Source organism: Lactuca virosa, chromosome 8 (assembly GCF_052849685.1).
Source record: "Lactuca virosa cultivar CGN04683 chromosome 8, Lactuca_virosa_CGN04683_v6, whole genome shotgun sequence".
In the NCBI taxonomy this organism is placed as follows: Eukaryota; Viridiplantae; Streptophyta; class Magnoliopsida; order Asterales; family Asteraceae; genus Lactuca; species Lactuca virosa.
This window is the reverse complement of record NC_136433.1, coordinates 337,617,028-337,633,674: the sequence shown is the minus strand read 5'-3', so window position 1 is coordinate 337,633,674 and position 16,647 is coordinate 337,617,028. Positions and strand designations below refer to the sequence as shown.

Below are 16,647 nucleotides of genomic sequence, written 5' to 3'. Positions count from 1 at the left end.
TTCGAATTTATTAACTAAGTTATTTAGTCAATTAAGTAATCCAAATGAGCGATTCAGTTAACCAGTTTTCCACCTTTTTATTAACCAGTTTTCCACCTTTTTATTAATTAGTTCCCATATTTTTTTAGTTCACCTCACCCACAACAATTGATTAACATCACGTCATCACCCCCTAAATATCGAATGATTTGAGTGTATTAGTCCGATTAAACTAGTAGTGATTCTTTACTTCTTTTCGTTGACAGTTTACGCGTTCACACAAAAGCACGTCTGTATAACTATGTAAGGTAATCTATTGAATCACCGTGTTTGTTTGTTTTTTCTTTTGTTTTTTTTTTAAATTAGGTATCTAACCCTACCATACTATGTCGTTTTGTATCATATTTGCATTGCAATCTCTAAGGTTCTTAAAGTTCATCCCGAACTTGATTTACTTCCAAGATTTTCGGTATTTCACTATTATCTTCCTCATGCATCATATTTTTTACCGAACACCTGCCACGTTATATATATATATATATATATATATATATATATATATATATATATATATATATATATATATATATATATATCACTTCTAGAAAAATACCCTTTAATGACACACATTGCGTGTCATAAAAGGGTACAGATGACACGCAAATGCGTGTCAAGGAAGGTCATGTCATAAAGGAAGACGACACGCATTTGCATGTCGTAACCTTACGACGCGCATTTACGACACACAATGCGTATCATTAAAGCCCTTGTCAAAGAAGGCCATGTCATAAATGAAGATCACACACATTTTTGCGTATCGTAATTTTAAATGTTTAAAAAAATAGTATTTATAAATTTAATAATTTTCAAATTAAATTTGCATTTAATGTCTCATAAAAGAAAATAAAATATCATATACAAAAAATACAATCCATTGTACAAAATTTAATGTCATACAAAAAATCGTTCCGATAGTAGGCAAATATAATACATCAAATGTGAGAGATGAAATCCATCAACAAATAATAGTTGAGCTACAAGAACTTGTTGACCACCTTCATATCATCCCAACATCTTTGATTGACACTATGCACATCAATAAGACCTACAAATTTGAATCATGCAACCATTAGATTCACTTAAAAGGAAAATGACACTTGTTTGAGACTTCCTTTTATCATAATCATATAGAATAAATTCAAGATTCTTGCCCCATAATTATTAGCAAGTTTATCATGAACTTAAATCTATCAGATGAGATAAGCATCATACAACATTTTCAAAATTTATATATAATAATTCAACGCAAGATGGCTTAGCTTTATAAATAAAAATGGTTTTACATATTTCTACATATACCCTACTACTACTACTACTACTACCCTTCCCTGCTATGTAGAGAATAAGTTTTGGAAAAAATAAACTAATTGTAAGTGGGAAGACTGGATGCATTTACACAACAAAGTTCATAGCATAATCCAGTGACTATGTGTGTTATGTTGTATGAAATATAAAGGAGAAAAAAGGAAATTTGCCTCACCACAATTAATGGATGGACATATTTCCCCAAAATACTTAAGAAAAATTTTTCTTCTGCAAGTTGTCTGCATGCAATATCGTTGAGCAGCCATAAACGGATCCATAATAGCTTTTTTCTGGTTTTCCTGTTAGAAACAAGGTGAATTTTATTAACATAATCCATGAAGAAAATAATAATAATAAATTATTTTGTTGAGAAAGTTAAACATACTGAGCTTGCTTCTCCACAGTAGAAATCAGCTTTTCCAAAGTCACCTCTTGAAAAGTATAGCCAGCAATCAGAAGCAATCCTATCTCTACCACATCTTCCACTTTCTTGATAATAGGACTCCAAACTCTTAGGGCACATATAGTGGATCACATGTCTTAGTCTGGCTTATCAATACCCATTCCAAATGTAATAATTGCAACCATTACCCGAAGTTCATCCCTTATAAAAGATCTAGCAACAAAAGGGTACAAAAAAAAGACATGAATATTGAGCTAGATATGACTATTTTTATATAATCAATCAAGTTAAAGAAAACTGGAAACTTGTGTGATTCTTCACGGGCCTTGTGACCCATTTGGCCAGGATACATTCTAACATTTATTCCAGCCTCACAAAGTGATCTGGCAATCTAAGGAATCCAAACAGATGGAACAGAAAGAACAATTAAAATGGCTTCTAAACAATAAAGATTTAAAGCAAGTCGATAGCAGAGGGTTAAAAGTAAATGAAAGCTGACCTCTTGGACATCTTTAATGGTTATACAATATAAAATAGTTGATCCAACATTTGATACATGTTTAGAGACTTGTGCCACAAGCTTATCAACAAATGAGGCCCCACGGTTGATAGATTTCATACCATAATAAAGGTTTTTTCTATCAAATGATCCAATGGCAACATGAGGGTCTTTCAACATAAGTGAACCAACTATATCATTTCGAACCCTGGAATCACAAGAGAGTAACCATGAAGGTGTAAAATAGATTTAGGGCTTCATACATATCTATATGTAGAAGAACTAGCATAGAATTATAACAAAACAAAGCAAGCTAAACACCAAAAGACAAATCAATTTGCATAACACATACTTTTCTGTAGCTGTTGCTGTCAATCCAACAAATAGAACACCTACCAAAACATCTCGCAACTTGTATAATTGTTTGTATTCCACCCTGTAAAACATATCAATAAATTCTAACAGGAGGCATAAAAACAAGAAGAACACTTCTATTAACAGATCAATACACACACACATGAATGTATGATAATTATCTAAGATTAAGTAATATATAGAAACCAACCGAAAATCATGGCCCCACTCTGAGATACAGTTGGCTTCATCAACCGCCACTAGACATATTCCTATGTTAAGCAACCTTGACCAGAAGCTGCATTAGGGTAAAAACAGCTCAAATCATCATATCACTTATTTTCGTAAGGTAAAGTACATAAATTGATAAGCAACACAAAAAGTAAAACTATATGATATATCCTCCTCTTATTAAAATACCTACTTGTGACATTCCATCATGCCCTGAGCCCGGCGTAGCTGTACTTATCTTGTCCTCACTGCCACCACCCAATTCACTAGTTATTGGTAAACGTAATGGAGGTTGGTCATCAGGCCTACATGATCTAAGGAACTTTGCCCTTCCACACTCACACTATACATGGAAAAAAATATTCTATCACTTTCATTATTTCTTATACAAACACCTCTCATATATATATATATATATATATATATATATATATATATATATATATATATATATATATATATATATATATATATATATGAGAAAAGGGTGTAAGAAACAAACACCTTATGTATTTATTTATAGTTGTTAAAAAGGAAAGCATGTAGCAACATACCTTACAGTTCTGTAAGTATCTTTAACAGTCTCAACCAAGTAACATGTGCATCAAATTGTATAATTTGATTAAGAACTTCTTCTCCTAGTAAGGACCAAATGCAAGAAAGAGCAACGTACTTTCACTTTTTTTTGTATTATAACATCCTATTTTTTATTCATGTCTTATATAATAATTCTATTTCTTCAGGGTATATGGTCGTAGGAATGTTTGATGTAGAGAAAGTCTTACCTTCCCTTGATGGCGATTTCTCTAATTCCTTCCATAGCATACGTCCAACAAGATACGGATTGTAACACTGTAATTTTTCAAAACAATTTTTCACTTTTAAAAATATAATTTCATTCACAAATATCCTCAAATCTCAATGTATCACATCTTAAATCCATAAAAACACATCCCAAGATCAAAATGTATAAAACTCTAATAGTGTGTACTGATCATGCCGGCGCCTTCCTACGATCCTCACTGGTACCTGAAACACATAACACAAAACACTGTAAGCATAAATGCTTAGTGAGTTCCCCAAAATACCACATATAACACATAGTAGCCACTCGAGGCTATAACTCTGTGGGCCCTCTGGCCCTAACTCTGTGGACCTTCCGGTCCTAACTCTGTAAACTCTGGAATACACACATCATAAATCACATAGAAAAAATGCAGTGCAACACATCACATACATAGCATACAAGATACTCTGTCACATAACTCTAATTACCACTCAAGGTAAAGTATAGTGAGAAGACGCACCTCGGGTAACTCGGTAAACCTCGAACTCTGAAATACTGCACTAGCCTCCGCCTAATCACATAAATAATTACTCTAATTAATACAACTTCTAAAGGCTAGGCTAACCCCTCTCTATAAGTTCTCTAAGAAGGGTAAAAGACCATTCTACCCCCCTAATGGCTCATAAGTCCAAACAATGACTAAACCCTAAAAGTCAACAAAGTCAACGGTCAACATTGACCGGACTCGTCGAGTGCACTCGTGTGACTCGACGAGTACATGAGTGTTCTCTTTGCCCCTGGTCCACACTCGACTCGCTGAGTCAACCCTGCACTCATCGGGTTATCACAGGTCGCGAATCGTGGGGCAACCCGACTCGACTCGTCGAGTCCCTTATGGGCTCGGCGAGTTCCTCCCATGAAAACACTCATCTGACCTCCTGAGGTTAGATCTGCTTCTCTAATCTATAGATCTGACTTCCCCATGACCAATAAACACATAAAGGTCGAATCTTGATACACATGCAAGGCACTCTAGGCTTATTTTGGTGAAATTCCTTCTAACATGGCAACCTATGTCCATTTCCTCCATAGAACCACAAAAAGCAGCATGGTTCAGGCTCTCTGGACCTCAAAAGGTCCAGATCTAGAGCTTAGCACTCAATGGGACACTATACACAACTAAACAAGCCATAAAAGGGTATATAAAACCCTAAATTCAATGCCCTTAAGCAAAACAGAAGGATAGGATTAAATAGCTACCTCAAACTTGAAGATCCAAGCTGAAAACCCACTGAAATGCAATCCTCTTGACCTCCCCTTGCTGGAAACACTTTCTCCTTTGCAAAATCACACCAAAAATGATCAAAAAGGCTCAAACTCTCTCACAACTCGCTCACAATCGCTAGGGTATCTCTCTCTGGACTGGTAGCCGCAAATGGAGGCCATAAAGGCCTTTACATAGGGCTCAGGCCCTGAGATTTAGGGTTTCACTTTACAGCGAGTCCACGCATCGACTCGTCGAGTCCCTCATTAATCCAGACAAGAATTCGCGATCCTACTCGGCGAGTCTGAGCGCCTACTCGCCGAGTCCCTCCCTAAAACTCGAAGTAAATACTTAAAATATGATACCTGGGAATCCAGATGTTACAGGGATGAACCTGATGAAATTAAAATTTTGGGGAAAAGAAAAAAAATAAAGATAAAAGACATAAAAATTTGATTCAAGTTAATTATGTTCCATTAAAAAGATGCTAATAACCTAATACTGAATTCTTGAAGATCGATACCTTGGTAGAAGAGTGATTAGAAGATCTGACAACCTGAAGAGTGAAGAGTGAAGTCGGAATTTAGGGTTTCCTTGGTTGCTCCCTTCACATCCTCAACAATCTTCATCTGGTTGACTAGGGGAGGTTCATTAGGGGTGGTCGATGTGACAACCCGAAATTTCTATCTTTTACAGTTATTCAAATCAATCAAGGCCAGACTCGTTTTTGCTATCTTCTAGCATTGTTTAGAGTCGAATTGAGTGTTCAAAGCCTAGTATAACCAAGGTATGAGGCTAGGGATGAGTGTATTTGAGTTCAACACCTTTCAATTGAGCCAAACACCCCTTTATGAGGTGTGTGCGGCCGCACACATGGGTGTACGGCTGTACACCCATCCTAACCGTACACTCTCATGTATAAATGGGAGTCTTAGCCTCCATTTACCTCTTTTCACACTCCTAAGCCAAGAAATCAACTTCTCTCTCAAGTATCATCCAATTTTCATCTAGATCTTCAAGTTGTAAGTGTTTCTTCCTTTGTTTTATTGATTCATTACACAATCTAGTAAGGATCTATGATTTCATCCATGAAATTACTCCTTTTGTTAGATCTTCAAGTGTTCTCCAAGAACACCAAGAACACCTACTAAGTTTTTGGACCTAAAACACCCCTAAAGGCTTCTATATCGTACGTACCACTCCTTATGCTTGTTACTTACTAGTTATAATCCTTAGAAATCGTCCAAACCATGATCATCAAGGAGTGTACGGCCGTACACATCCCATGTGGCCGTACACCCCTTTGTTTAGTGCCATTGGGCTTTAAACTCATGTTTTATGCTAGCACATGATCAAGAACACTTAGAGGATGCAAGATAGAGACTTGGAATACACTTTTGACCATTTTTACATGATCATAAAGGGTGTACGGCCGTAAACTCCTTGTGTGGCCGTACACACCCTTTTTAAGGTCCAAAATGGTAACAAACTTCCATTAAGGCTAAGCATTGGTCAAAACAAACTTCCTAGATGCTTAATAAGACTTTAAATCACCCAATGGCATGTTTCACCATGAGTGTGCGGCCGCACACCCACTTAGGCCGTACACTCTGGCTGTATACACACATGAAACATACCATTCTGGCCGTACACTCCAAGGTGTGGCCATACACCCATTATATGCAAACCTTGGTACTTCTAACACTTCAATCTAAGTGTTTCCTATATCCTAGGGTGTCTTTCTTTGCGTAATTAGTTGTTTAAACTATAATTATATACATATATGTGTCATTATATGCTTCTTAGGATTCGTTGTGCTCAAGTCTTCACTTGACACTTAGCATCCTACAAACCGATCTTTCATTCGTATTAGTCACTGCAGGTGAGTTCATACCCCTTTAACTTACCTTTTAAATGATTTTAAATGCTTTTATGGGGGAGAATACAAGTAGAAACATTATAGTTCTTATATCAATCATATGTGATTTATAACTATCAAACAATGAAATTCTTATACTTCAAACTGTGTTATCAATCAAATTGCTTCAAATCGTTTTACAAACTCTTTTATATGCAAAACTCTTTATCAAACTCTTTTAAACTTATATTTTATCAAAAGCATATCTATATAGATATAGTTATATAAGTAGGATTGAAAGGACTTAGGACTGATAGCTCGCCTTACTTCCTGTTCCTTATTTGGTTGTGGACTTAGGGTATCGATTTTTTGTCCGAAGGTCGTTTGAATCTTAGTTATATATTATGTGAATGTATATAGATATAAAATTCCTTCATTCAGTTCAATACCTTTGGGTAGCAAAAGTGTACAAACATGTTCATTCATACAAACAACATTTTTAGTAAACTAAAATAGGTATAGTTTAGGAAGTCACTAATACTATTACTAGAACAACGAAACATACTAAGAGTCAGTTCATACATGAGTCAGTACATACTATAACGAGAAACAATACTCACTATAAAGAGAAACAGATAGAGAATACTATAACGAGAATCAATACATACTACATATTACATACTAGAGAACATACTACATACTAGAGAACATACTACATACTAGACGGAGAGAATACTACACTAGAACATACTACAAATACAAGAATACTATAACATTAATGTGAGATACTACTTCATGGCTCGACAATATACTGCTGCGTCACGTTTTGTACCCAGAGTCTCCTGGAGGGAGAGCGTGAATTTGTGTATAGATCTATACGGGATTGACCATCCCACACCTTGCTGCTAGCTACAGTGGGACCTGCAGGTCTACGGGTGACGAATGTCATATCATTTCGACGTCTCGAACGTCGTGTTATACTAGTCAATCAAGTATGGTTACAATCATATCACATTTTACCTTAATTAACTAACAAGTTAAAGGTAGTTAGTACATTAGTAGTTACCTAGATAAAACTACAGTACATCTTTATTTTTCCTAATTCATTCACATTGTGATCTTCTCACATAAATGGTAATGAGAAACTATATTTTAGTAATGATAGTCATACTTTGGGAAAACTCACACTTTTACAAAAGAAGAAACATAGAGAACAGTTGAGTCTTGGTAGAAGACTACTTTAGTAGAAAATATAGGATTTTCTAGGAAGTTTACATACTTTTACATCAAACACTTACAAACACTTTCTTCAAACTTATACAAACAATGACATTAAAATACTTATGAACTCACCAGCTTTAATGCTGATCTACGCTTTCAAAATAACTTGTATTCTCAGGTCGCCAGTAGACAGATACCGATGACCAGGTTTTGAGAAGATGGAGCACTTTCAAGACTCATCCCTTATTTTGATTATTCATTTTGGTGTCTTATAAACTACAGAACACACTTGTATTAAAATTATTACTATTAATGCAATGGATGATGTTGTTGCTTGTTTACTATTATGCATTGTTCTGATACTGTACATGACGTCCTCCGCCCCCGAACGTTTCCGCCGTTCCGGTTTTGGGGTGTGACAGATTGGTGTCAGAGCATTATTTATAGTGAATTGAGTATATCAACCCATAAAAGATATACAACTATAAACACAACGGGATTAAAATACTCTGACCAAAGTTTATACTTTTAAATAATAAAATATTTAACCTAAGTATACATACCTGCATTCATACTAAAATCAGTGTCACTAGGACAGAACAAAAGTATTATGATTGTTGGACATCACAAGTAGACTTGGGGACATATAATCAGATCTGGGAGTGATATAGCCTGATCAACTATATCTTTCCGAGAAGTGATTACATGTGCCTAAGAATGGTTGTGCCGTTGCAGCAAGTCTAAAAACTTACCAACACTACTACAATGAAAACATTAGAACAGAACATAAACTTAAAATACTATAGGAATATTTTGTGTTACTATAATTACTTATGTGCAAACTAAAAAGGTCTTTATTAGTATGTCAATAGTTGTTGAGTAGATACGCTAAGGTTATATGTGACTAGGGTGTTATAGACTTAGAATCTGTGATCTTTGCTTTACTTCCTGTTCCTTGTTTGGTTGTGGACTTAGAGTTAGGGTCACTTATTTGAAGGTCTATCTTGTTTTGGTTACATATGACTGGTATGCACTACGCAAATGTTGGAGTAACTGGTAAGGATCATCCTATAATTATCTTAATTAGTACGTCTATTAATTATTTCTTTTACCCCCTTTTCTCGCTTAGATAACATGGCTGGATTCCATATCCCCGGAGACCCGTACTTTCCCAACCAAGGCGTCGGAGGATGGCTTGATGTTGAGCCTGAAGAGGAACCTGCAATTCCACTGGATGATGACTTTGCTGAGAACTTCCCAGAGGATTCTGACTCTGAGCCAGAAGTCAACGATCAACCCCTGGTAGCTCCAAACCCAAATCCAAACCCACGTCCGGCTTTTCAAGGCCCGACGCCTCTGTGGGTGGAAAGTCTGGAGACCCGGAGTCAGGAACAGGGCCAACCCATCCCGTACAATGGAGACCGAAGTTTCTACAATGTGAGCGAAGGAGGCTCAGCGGATAGGGTCCTGCCTATCCTGGTCCGCAGGGTTGCTCGTAACGAAATTCAAGGTAGGACAACCCTCCAACGAATTGCGGAACTTGATGCCAATACAGGGATCAACACTGTCCGTATTCGTCGGCTGGAAGATGCTCGTGAGAGAGCGGAAAGAGACCGTGAGTCTCTACTTCAAGCACTAGCTGAGACTAGGGCTGAAGTCATAGAGCATCGCGTATGCTAGCGAGTGTACGAGCGACGCCTTCTTGAAATGGAGCGTCTGATGGATGATTTAAGGGTTCGCCCAAGGGGTTCCCGACGTCAGTAGGGGATGCTCTGTTCATCCCTTACCTTTTGAATTAAGGATTAGCCTTCTTAATTTATGCTCTAAGTAGCACTTTTTCCTGTAAATTCCTGTTATTTTAAGACCTTGAACTTTCGGTAGATAGGACTTTATTCTGTCAAAATTTTCTTATCTTGGTGTGATGTAGGACCTACTTTTAGGTCATTTTCCCGAACTTATTGCATCTGTAATACCAATATTATTGACAAATATCTAACCTCATGGAAATTAATATCCAAATGCTTTCATCTTCCTAGTGCTAGATTTCTATCCAATCATACTTTCATCTGTGTTGTTGGGCTATGGAGAGTTAGTCCATGAGTCACTCTCATCATACTCTCTATTAAATTCTTATCAATATCTTCATCTTGGTGATCTTATAGCTACAAGATGCCTCCACACCGAGTAACGAGGCGCACTGCTCAGAATCAAACTCCACCTCCTCCTCCTCCTCCTCAATACAACCCAACAGTTATTCAAGCTGCTGTGAATGCGGCTGTTACGGCAACTCTAGCACAATTCAACTCAACCGGTACAAGCGGGAGTGGAACAAATGTGCCTCCCACCCCAGTTGAAACTCCAGTACGCTCTAGAGAGTGCTCGTACAAAGACTTCACCAGCTGCAAACCCAGGGCCTTCAATGGAACTGGCGGAATCATTGCCCTCTCGTAATGGTTCGAGAAGACGGAGTCGATCTTTGAGATCTGCTCCTGTCCGGAAGGGAGCAAGGTAAAATTTGCCGCTTGCACCTTCGCGGACCGAGCTCTGACGTGGTGGAACAGCCATGTCAAGTCACTATCTCTTATAGTGGAAAATGCCATCAGCTGGGAAGCTCTTAAGGAGCTTATGATCGAGGAATACTGCCCGAGGGGCGAAGTTCAGAAGTTAGAGCAGGAGCTCTGGAGCCTAACCATGAAGGGCTCCGACATAGTCTCCTACACTGCCAGATTCAGCGATGTGGTAGCGCTATGTCCGGGAATGGTCCCTTCTGAAGCAAAGAAGGTGGAGAGGTATATCTGGGGGCTGGTACCTCCATTTCAGGGGAACGTCCTAGCTTCCAACCCCACTACCTTCGATAGTGCCAAGTGATTGGCACAACAACTCATTGACCATGGGGTCCGTACCCCGTCAACAACAACCCTAACCATCTCAGAACCCTCCAAAGCCGTTGACAACAAGCGGAAATTCTGGGATGACAAGAAGAAGAAAGCTGCCAAGAAACATCAGGTCGTAGCTGTTCATGCTGCGATAGCACCTGCCGCTGCTGCACCGGTAAAGCAGTACGCGGGAAACTTGCCGAAGTGCAACAAATGCAGCTTCCACCACAATGGACCCTGGCGGGAAATGCAGTGCTCTAACTGCAACAGGAAGGGGCACAATGCCCGTTTCTGCAAGGCTCCGGCAAAGCCAATTACCCAAGTCCCCGATGCTGGTGTGGGCCAGGCTTGCTACGGTTGTGGCGAGGTGGGCCACTACAAGAGGAACTGCCCGAAGGCAGGGAATGTCTGCGGAGTGGGAAGAGTTTAGCTATAGGCCACGAGGAAGCAGTTGCCGACCCTACAGTGGTCACTGGTACGTTTCTCCTCGATAACTCATATGCATGCATACTATTTGATAGTGGAGCGGCGAGGAGTTTCGTGAATCAGAAATTTGCTTAATTACTTAAGCAAAAATCGCATGCACTTAAAGAACCATTCACCGTAGAAATGGCTAACGGAAAGACAGAGAGCACTAGCTGCATATACATAGGTTGTACACTAACACTAGATAGCCATTCATTTCCAATCGACCTCATGCCAGTCTCAATTAAAAGTTTCAACGTTATAATCAGCATGGATTGGTTGAGTTCTCATCGTGCCGACATCATGTGTTACGAAAAGGCTGTTCGCCTTAATCTGCCGTCTAGCGAAACTCTAGTGATCTTCGGCGACAAACCCGACACGAACCTTCGCATCATCTCGAGCATTCAAGCCCAGAAATTCTTGCGAAAGGAATGTAGCGCATTCCTTGATCATGTTGTGGATGTGAGCCAAGAGACGAAAGACATTAAGAACATTCCAGTAGTACGCGATTTTCCCGACATCTTTCCAGAAGAACTCCCAGGATTACCTCCGCAACGTCAAGTCGAGTTCAGAATCGACTTAGTTCCAGGGGCTACCCCAGTAGCCAAATCGCCCTATCGTCTAGCACCAGCTGAGATGCAGGAACTATCCAGTCAACTTAACGAACTGCTCAGCAAGGGCTTCATTAGGCCAAACTTCTCATTCTTGTTCGTCAAGAAGAAAGACGGATCATTCCGTATGTGCATCGACTACAGGGAACTTAACAAGTTAACCGTCAAAAATCGTTACCCTCTACCTCGCATAGACGATTTGTTCGACCAACTGCAAGGGGCAAATTTCTTCTCAAAGATTGACCTGAGATCCGGGTATCACCAATTACGAGTGCTTGGGGAGGATGTTCCGAAGACAGCCTTCCGAACTCGTTATGGACACTACGAGTTTGTAGTGATGCCGTTCGGATTGACCAATGCGCCCGCAGTATTCATGGATTTAATGAATAGGGTTTGTCGTCTTTACTTGGATCAGTTCGTCATTGTCTTCATCGATGACATACTTATCTACTCTCGTAGTAAGGAGGAGCATAGTCAACATCTGCGTCATGTCTTGGAAACACTTCGATCAGAGAAGCTCTATGCGAAGTTCTCGAAATGCGAATTTTGGATCCGAAGAGTCGAATTCTTAGGGCACGTGGTTAGCAAAGAGGGAATACACGTGGACCCTTCCAAAATTAAAGCCATTGAGAACTGGTCAGCACCAAAGACGCCTATAGAAATTCGTCAATTTCTAGGCCTCGCTGGCTACTATCGCAGGTTCATTCAGAACTTCTCACAGATTGCGAGCCTTATGCACTGCACCGATACTGTCCCTCCCCGAAGGGATAGAAGACTTAATGGTCTATTGCGATGCGTCCAATCAAGGGCTCGGCTGTGTTATGATGCAACGAGGTAAGGTCATCGCCTATGCCTCAAGGCAGCTGAAGACACACGAGGTCAACTACACCACACACGATCTTGAGTTAGGAGCAGTGGTGTTTGCTCTGAAGATCTGGAGACACTACCTGTATGGTACAAAAAGCACTATATTTACAGACCATAAAAGCCTACAACATATATTCGACCAGAAGGAGCTTAACATGAGACAACGACGGTGGGTCGAGCTACTCAATGATTACGAATGCGAAATTCGTTATCATCCCGACAAGTCCAACGTAGTAGCTGACGCCCTAGGTCGGAAAGAATACTCTGGTCGTAGAGTCAAATCATTGACTATGACTATCCATTCACACTTGTCCACACAAATTAAGGAAGCTCAGCTCGAAGCTTTGAAACCTGAAAATGTGGCGGGTGAATCCCTGAGAGGGATGGATAAGAACTTGGTTGTCAAGGGTGGCGGAGCCTTATATCTCATCGATCGGATCTGGACACCGAAACATGGTGGTTTCAGAGACTTGGTCATGACCGAAGCTCACAACACTCGATATTCTATCCACCCAGGTTTGGATAACATGTATCTGGATCTTAAAAAGTTATACTGGTGGCCTAACATGAAAGCAGAGATTGCTACCTTTGTGAGTAAATTCCTTACTTGCGCTAAGGTTAAGGTCGAATACCAGAAACCATCAGGTTTACTTCAGTAACCGGAGATACCTGAATGGAAGTGGGAGCGGATCACGATGGACTTCATAACCAAATTGCCCAAGACAACGGGTGGTCTCGATACCATTTGGGTGATCGTAGACAGGTTAACAAAGTCCGCACACTTCCTACCGATCAAAGAAACTGACAAGATGGAGAAACTAACCAGAACATACATCAGGGAGATCGTACGACTGCATGGTGTTCCCATATCCATTATCTCTGATAGGGATAGTAGATTCACTTCGAGGTTCTGGCAGTCGCTACAAAGTTCTCTAGGAACTAGGTTGGACATGAGTACAGCCTACCATCCACAAACCGACGGGCAGAGTGAGAGGACTATTCAAACTTTAGAAGATACGTTGCGAGCCTGCGTGATAGACTTTGGGAAGGCATGGGATACTCATTTATTCCTTGTAGAGTTTTCCTACAACAATAGTTATCACACGAGCATAAAGGTTGCTCCATTTGAAGCCCTCTATGGCCGTAAGTGCAGATCCCCTCTGTGCTGGGCTGAGGTGGGCGACACTCAGTTAGCTAAAGGACAAGTTCCTGACAGCACTCTCACAGGTCCGAAAATCATTCGGGAAACGACAGAGAAGATCGTTCAGATTCATGAACGATTGAAATCCTCTAGAGACCGACAGAAAAGCTATGCAGACAAGAGAAAGAAACCGTTGGAATTCTAGGTGGGCGACCGTGTTCTATTGAAGGTCTCACCCTGGAAGGGCTTGATACACTTCGGAAAGCGTGGAAAGCTAAATCCAAGATACGTAGGGACTTTCGAGATTCTCGCCAGAATCGACCTTGTAGCTTACAAACTCAAACTACCTCGTGAACTTAGTAACGTACATTCTACTTTCCACGTCTCGAACTTGAAAAAGTGTCTGTCCGACGCGACTCTTGTAATCCCACTCAACGATATCGAGATCAACGAGAGCCTCAACTTCGTGGAAGAACCAGTAGAGATCGTGGACCGAGAGGTCAAGCAAACGAAGCAAATCCGTATCCCGATAGTGAATGTAACACCCAAAAATTTCAAACCAATTTAAACTTTTAAAACATGTCAAGTTCATCAAAACATTACAACTTTGTTTTCAAAATATTATTTATCAGAGTATTCCCAGAAACATAAACATAATATGAGGAGCTGTACGATCATGCCTTCGCCTTGCCGCGATCCCTTGATGTACCTGAAACAATAAACTGAAACTGTAAGCCCGAAAGCTTAGTGAGTTACCCCCAAAATACCGATACACATACCATCCACATAACCATGTCAGCAATAACATATCATAACAAATTGAACAGAACAGCACATAACGGGTCCACAACCCTACAGACTGTAATACCCACGAGCCCACAGTACGAGTCTCCCTTAGCCCATAACTGGAATGCTCCCGAGCCCACAGTACGAGTCTCCCTTAGCCCGTAACTGGAATGCTCCTAGGGTTTGTTGGCTACCGCACGAAGCAGTACAACCTCAACCCATCCCATATAACAAACACATAACATAACCACTGAGTATGCAATAATCACATAACATCACAGGTAGTCCTACAGATCAACCTAACTTGGCATAACCACTAGCATGCAACACTAACTCGTACTTAACCTCTAACACTGCTAGGATAATATATCCAATGGGACGGCCTTGGTGCCTTAGACCCCTTAGTATAGTGAGGATGACTCACCTTGCACTGTCGTCTGAAACTAGAAAGCTCAACTCACGGATCACCAACACGAACTCCGCCACCTATAGTTACCAAAAAACCCTTTTTCATAAATATCTAAATTACCAGAATACCCTCAGAAGTCAACTGGTCAACCCTTGGTCCAAGTCAAAGTCCACAGTCAAAGTCAACAGTCCATGTTGACTCGACTCGTCGAGTGCAGTTCACCGACTCGTCGAGTCCTTCCTGATCTCGAGAAGTCGTGAAATCCTTGATTGGCTCGTCGAGTTCCCCTTTAACTCGCCGAGTTCATACGTGTCCAAGAATTGGGAGAAACCCTAGCCGACTCGCCGAGTCTTCGAACGACTCGCCGAGTTCAAGGCAATCTTCAACGGACTCGCCGAGTTGTTCATCAACTCGTCGAGTTCATGGCCATCTTCAACGGGCTCGCCGAGTTGTTCATCCAACTCGCCGAGTCCTTGCAGACCTTTATCCATGCAGACGCTTTTTAAGCCATGGCAAGGTTCCAGATTACAGATCCAAGCTTCTAGGGCATGTTTATCACGTAAAGTCGCAAACTTTACGTGCATGCAAAGCTTTAAGACTCTTAAATGGCAAAACTAAGCTTGCAATGAAGTCTCACACTTGAGGGAAGGCTCCTACTAGGCAAGGCTGATGACTTTATGGATCTAGAGGTCAAAGGTAGTCCAGATCTGAAGTTACAACTTTAGATCTTAGCTTAAACATGGGGAGCCTTTCATAAAACCCATCCAAAAGAGGTTAAAAGAGAGATGAGCTAAAGGAACAGCTTAATACCTTCCAGAGAGTGACAACTGATGAATCTCTTAGCTCCACACGAGTTCCTAGCCTTGATTTCCTTGCTTCCCCAAGTGTTTCCTTCTCCAAAGTTCCTCCTCCAAGCTTGAACACACCAAAATAACACACACACACACACACGATTTAGGGTTTGAGAGGGACAAGGGGCAGTAAAGGGGAGGCTGGGGGAGGCCAATGATCCTTTAAATAGGGTGCAAAACCCCGAGATTTAGGGTTTCATCTACCAACTCCTACTCGTCGAGTCCCTTCTTGGACTCGGCGAGTAGGTCATTAAAATACGTGGACTAACCCGCTGCTACTCGACGAGTAGGGAAATCAACTCGTCGAGTAGCCCTTGAAATCAAGAACTCACACATTAAATCAATACCTGAGAATCAGGCGTCACAATTGTGCCCCACTTGAACTAGAATTCGTCCTCGAAGTCTGCTGCAACGAATAACTCCGGGTAATGCTCCCGCATTTCAGCCTCCGACTCCCACGTCCACTCGGACCCCTTCCGATGCTCCCACTGTACTTTCACCAATGGTATCTCTGTATTCCTCAGAACCTTCATCTTTTTCTCCAGTATGGCCGCATGCCTCTCTACGTAATTCAGGCGTTCATCAACCTGAATATCATCCAGCGACACCACCTCCTCTTGATCCATAATGCACTTTCGCAGCTGCGAAACGTGGAAAGTGCTGTGTATCCGACTAAGCTC

The 16,647-nt window shown here is 40.6% G+C and overlaps 1 protein-coding gene across 1 annotated transcript; it reads right to left on the bottom strand.

Annotated features, from left to right (window-relative positions):
* Nucleotides 1-1,884: 1,884 nt before the first annotated feature.
* On the bottom strand, nt 1,885-5,511 carry LOC145131817 (ATP-dependent DNA helicase Q-like 2). Its single transcript, XM_079066465.1, has 7 exons — nt 5,439-5,511; nt 3,617-3,683; nt 2,812-2,898; nt 2,599-2,682; nt 2,247-2,454; nt 2,053-2,138; nt 1,885-1,960 (listed from the first exon to the last, which is right to left on the bottom strand). Exons 1-7 carry the CDS (start codon nt 5,509-5,511, stop codon nt 1,885-1,887), a joined length of 681 nt encoding a protein of 226 aa, XP_078922591.1.
* Nucleotides 5,512-16,647: the final 11,136 nt, after the last annotated feature.

Coding starts and splice junctions, on each gene's coding strand:
- LOC145131817 (XM_079066465.1), bottom strand. CDS start 5,511: ATGAAGATTGTTGAGGATGTGAAGGGAGCAACCAAGGAAACCCTAAAT. Junction 2,455..2,598: donor ACAGCAACAGCTACAGAAAA/GTATGTGTTATG, acceptor TTGTGATTCCAG/GGTTCGAAATGATATAGTTG. Junction 1,961..2,052: donor GCCCGTGAAGAATCACACAA/GTTTCCAGTTTT, acceptor TTTTGTTGCTAG/ATCTTTTATAAGGGATGAAC.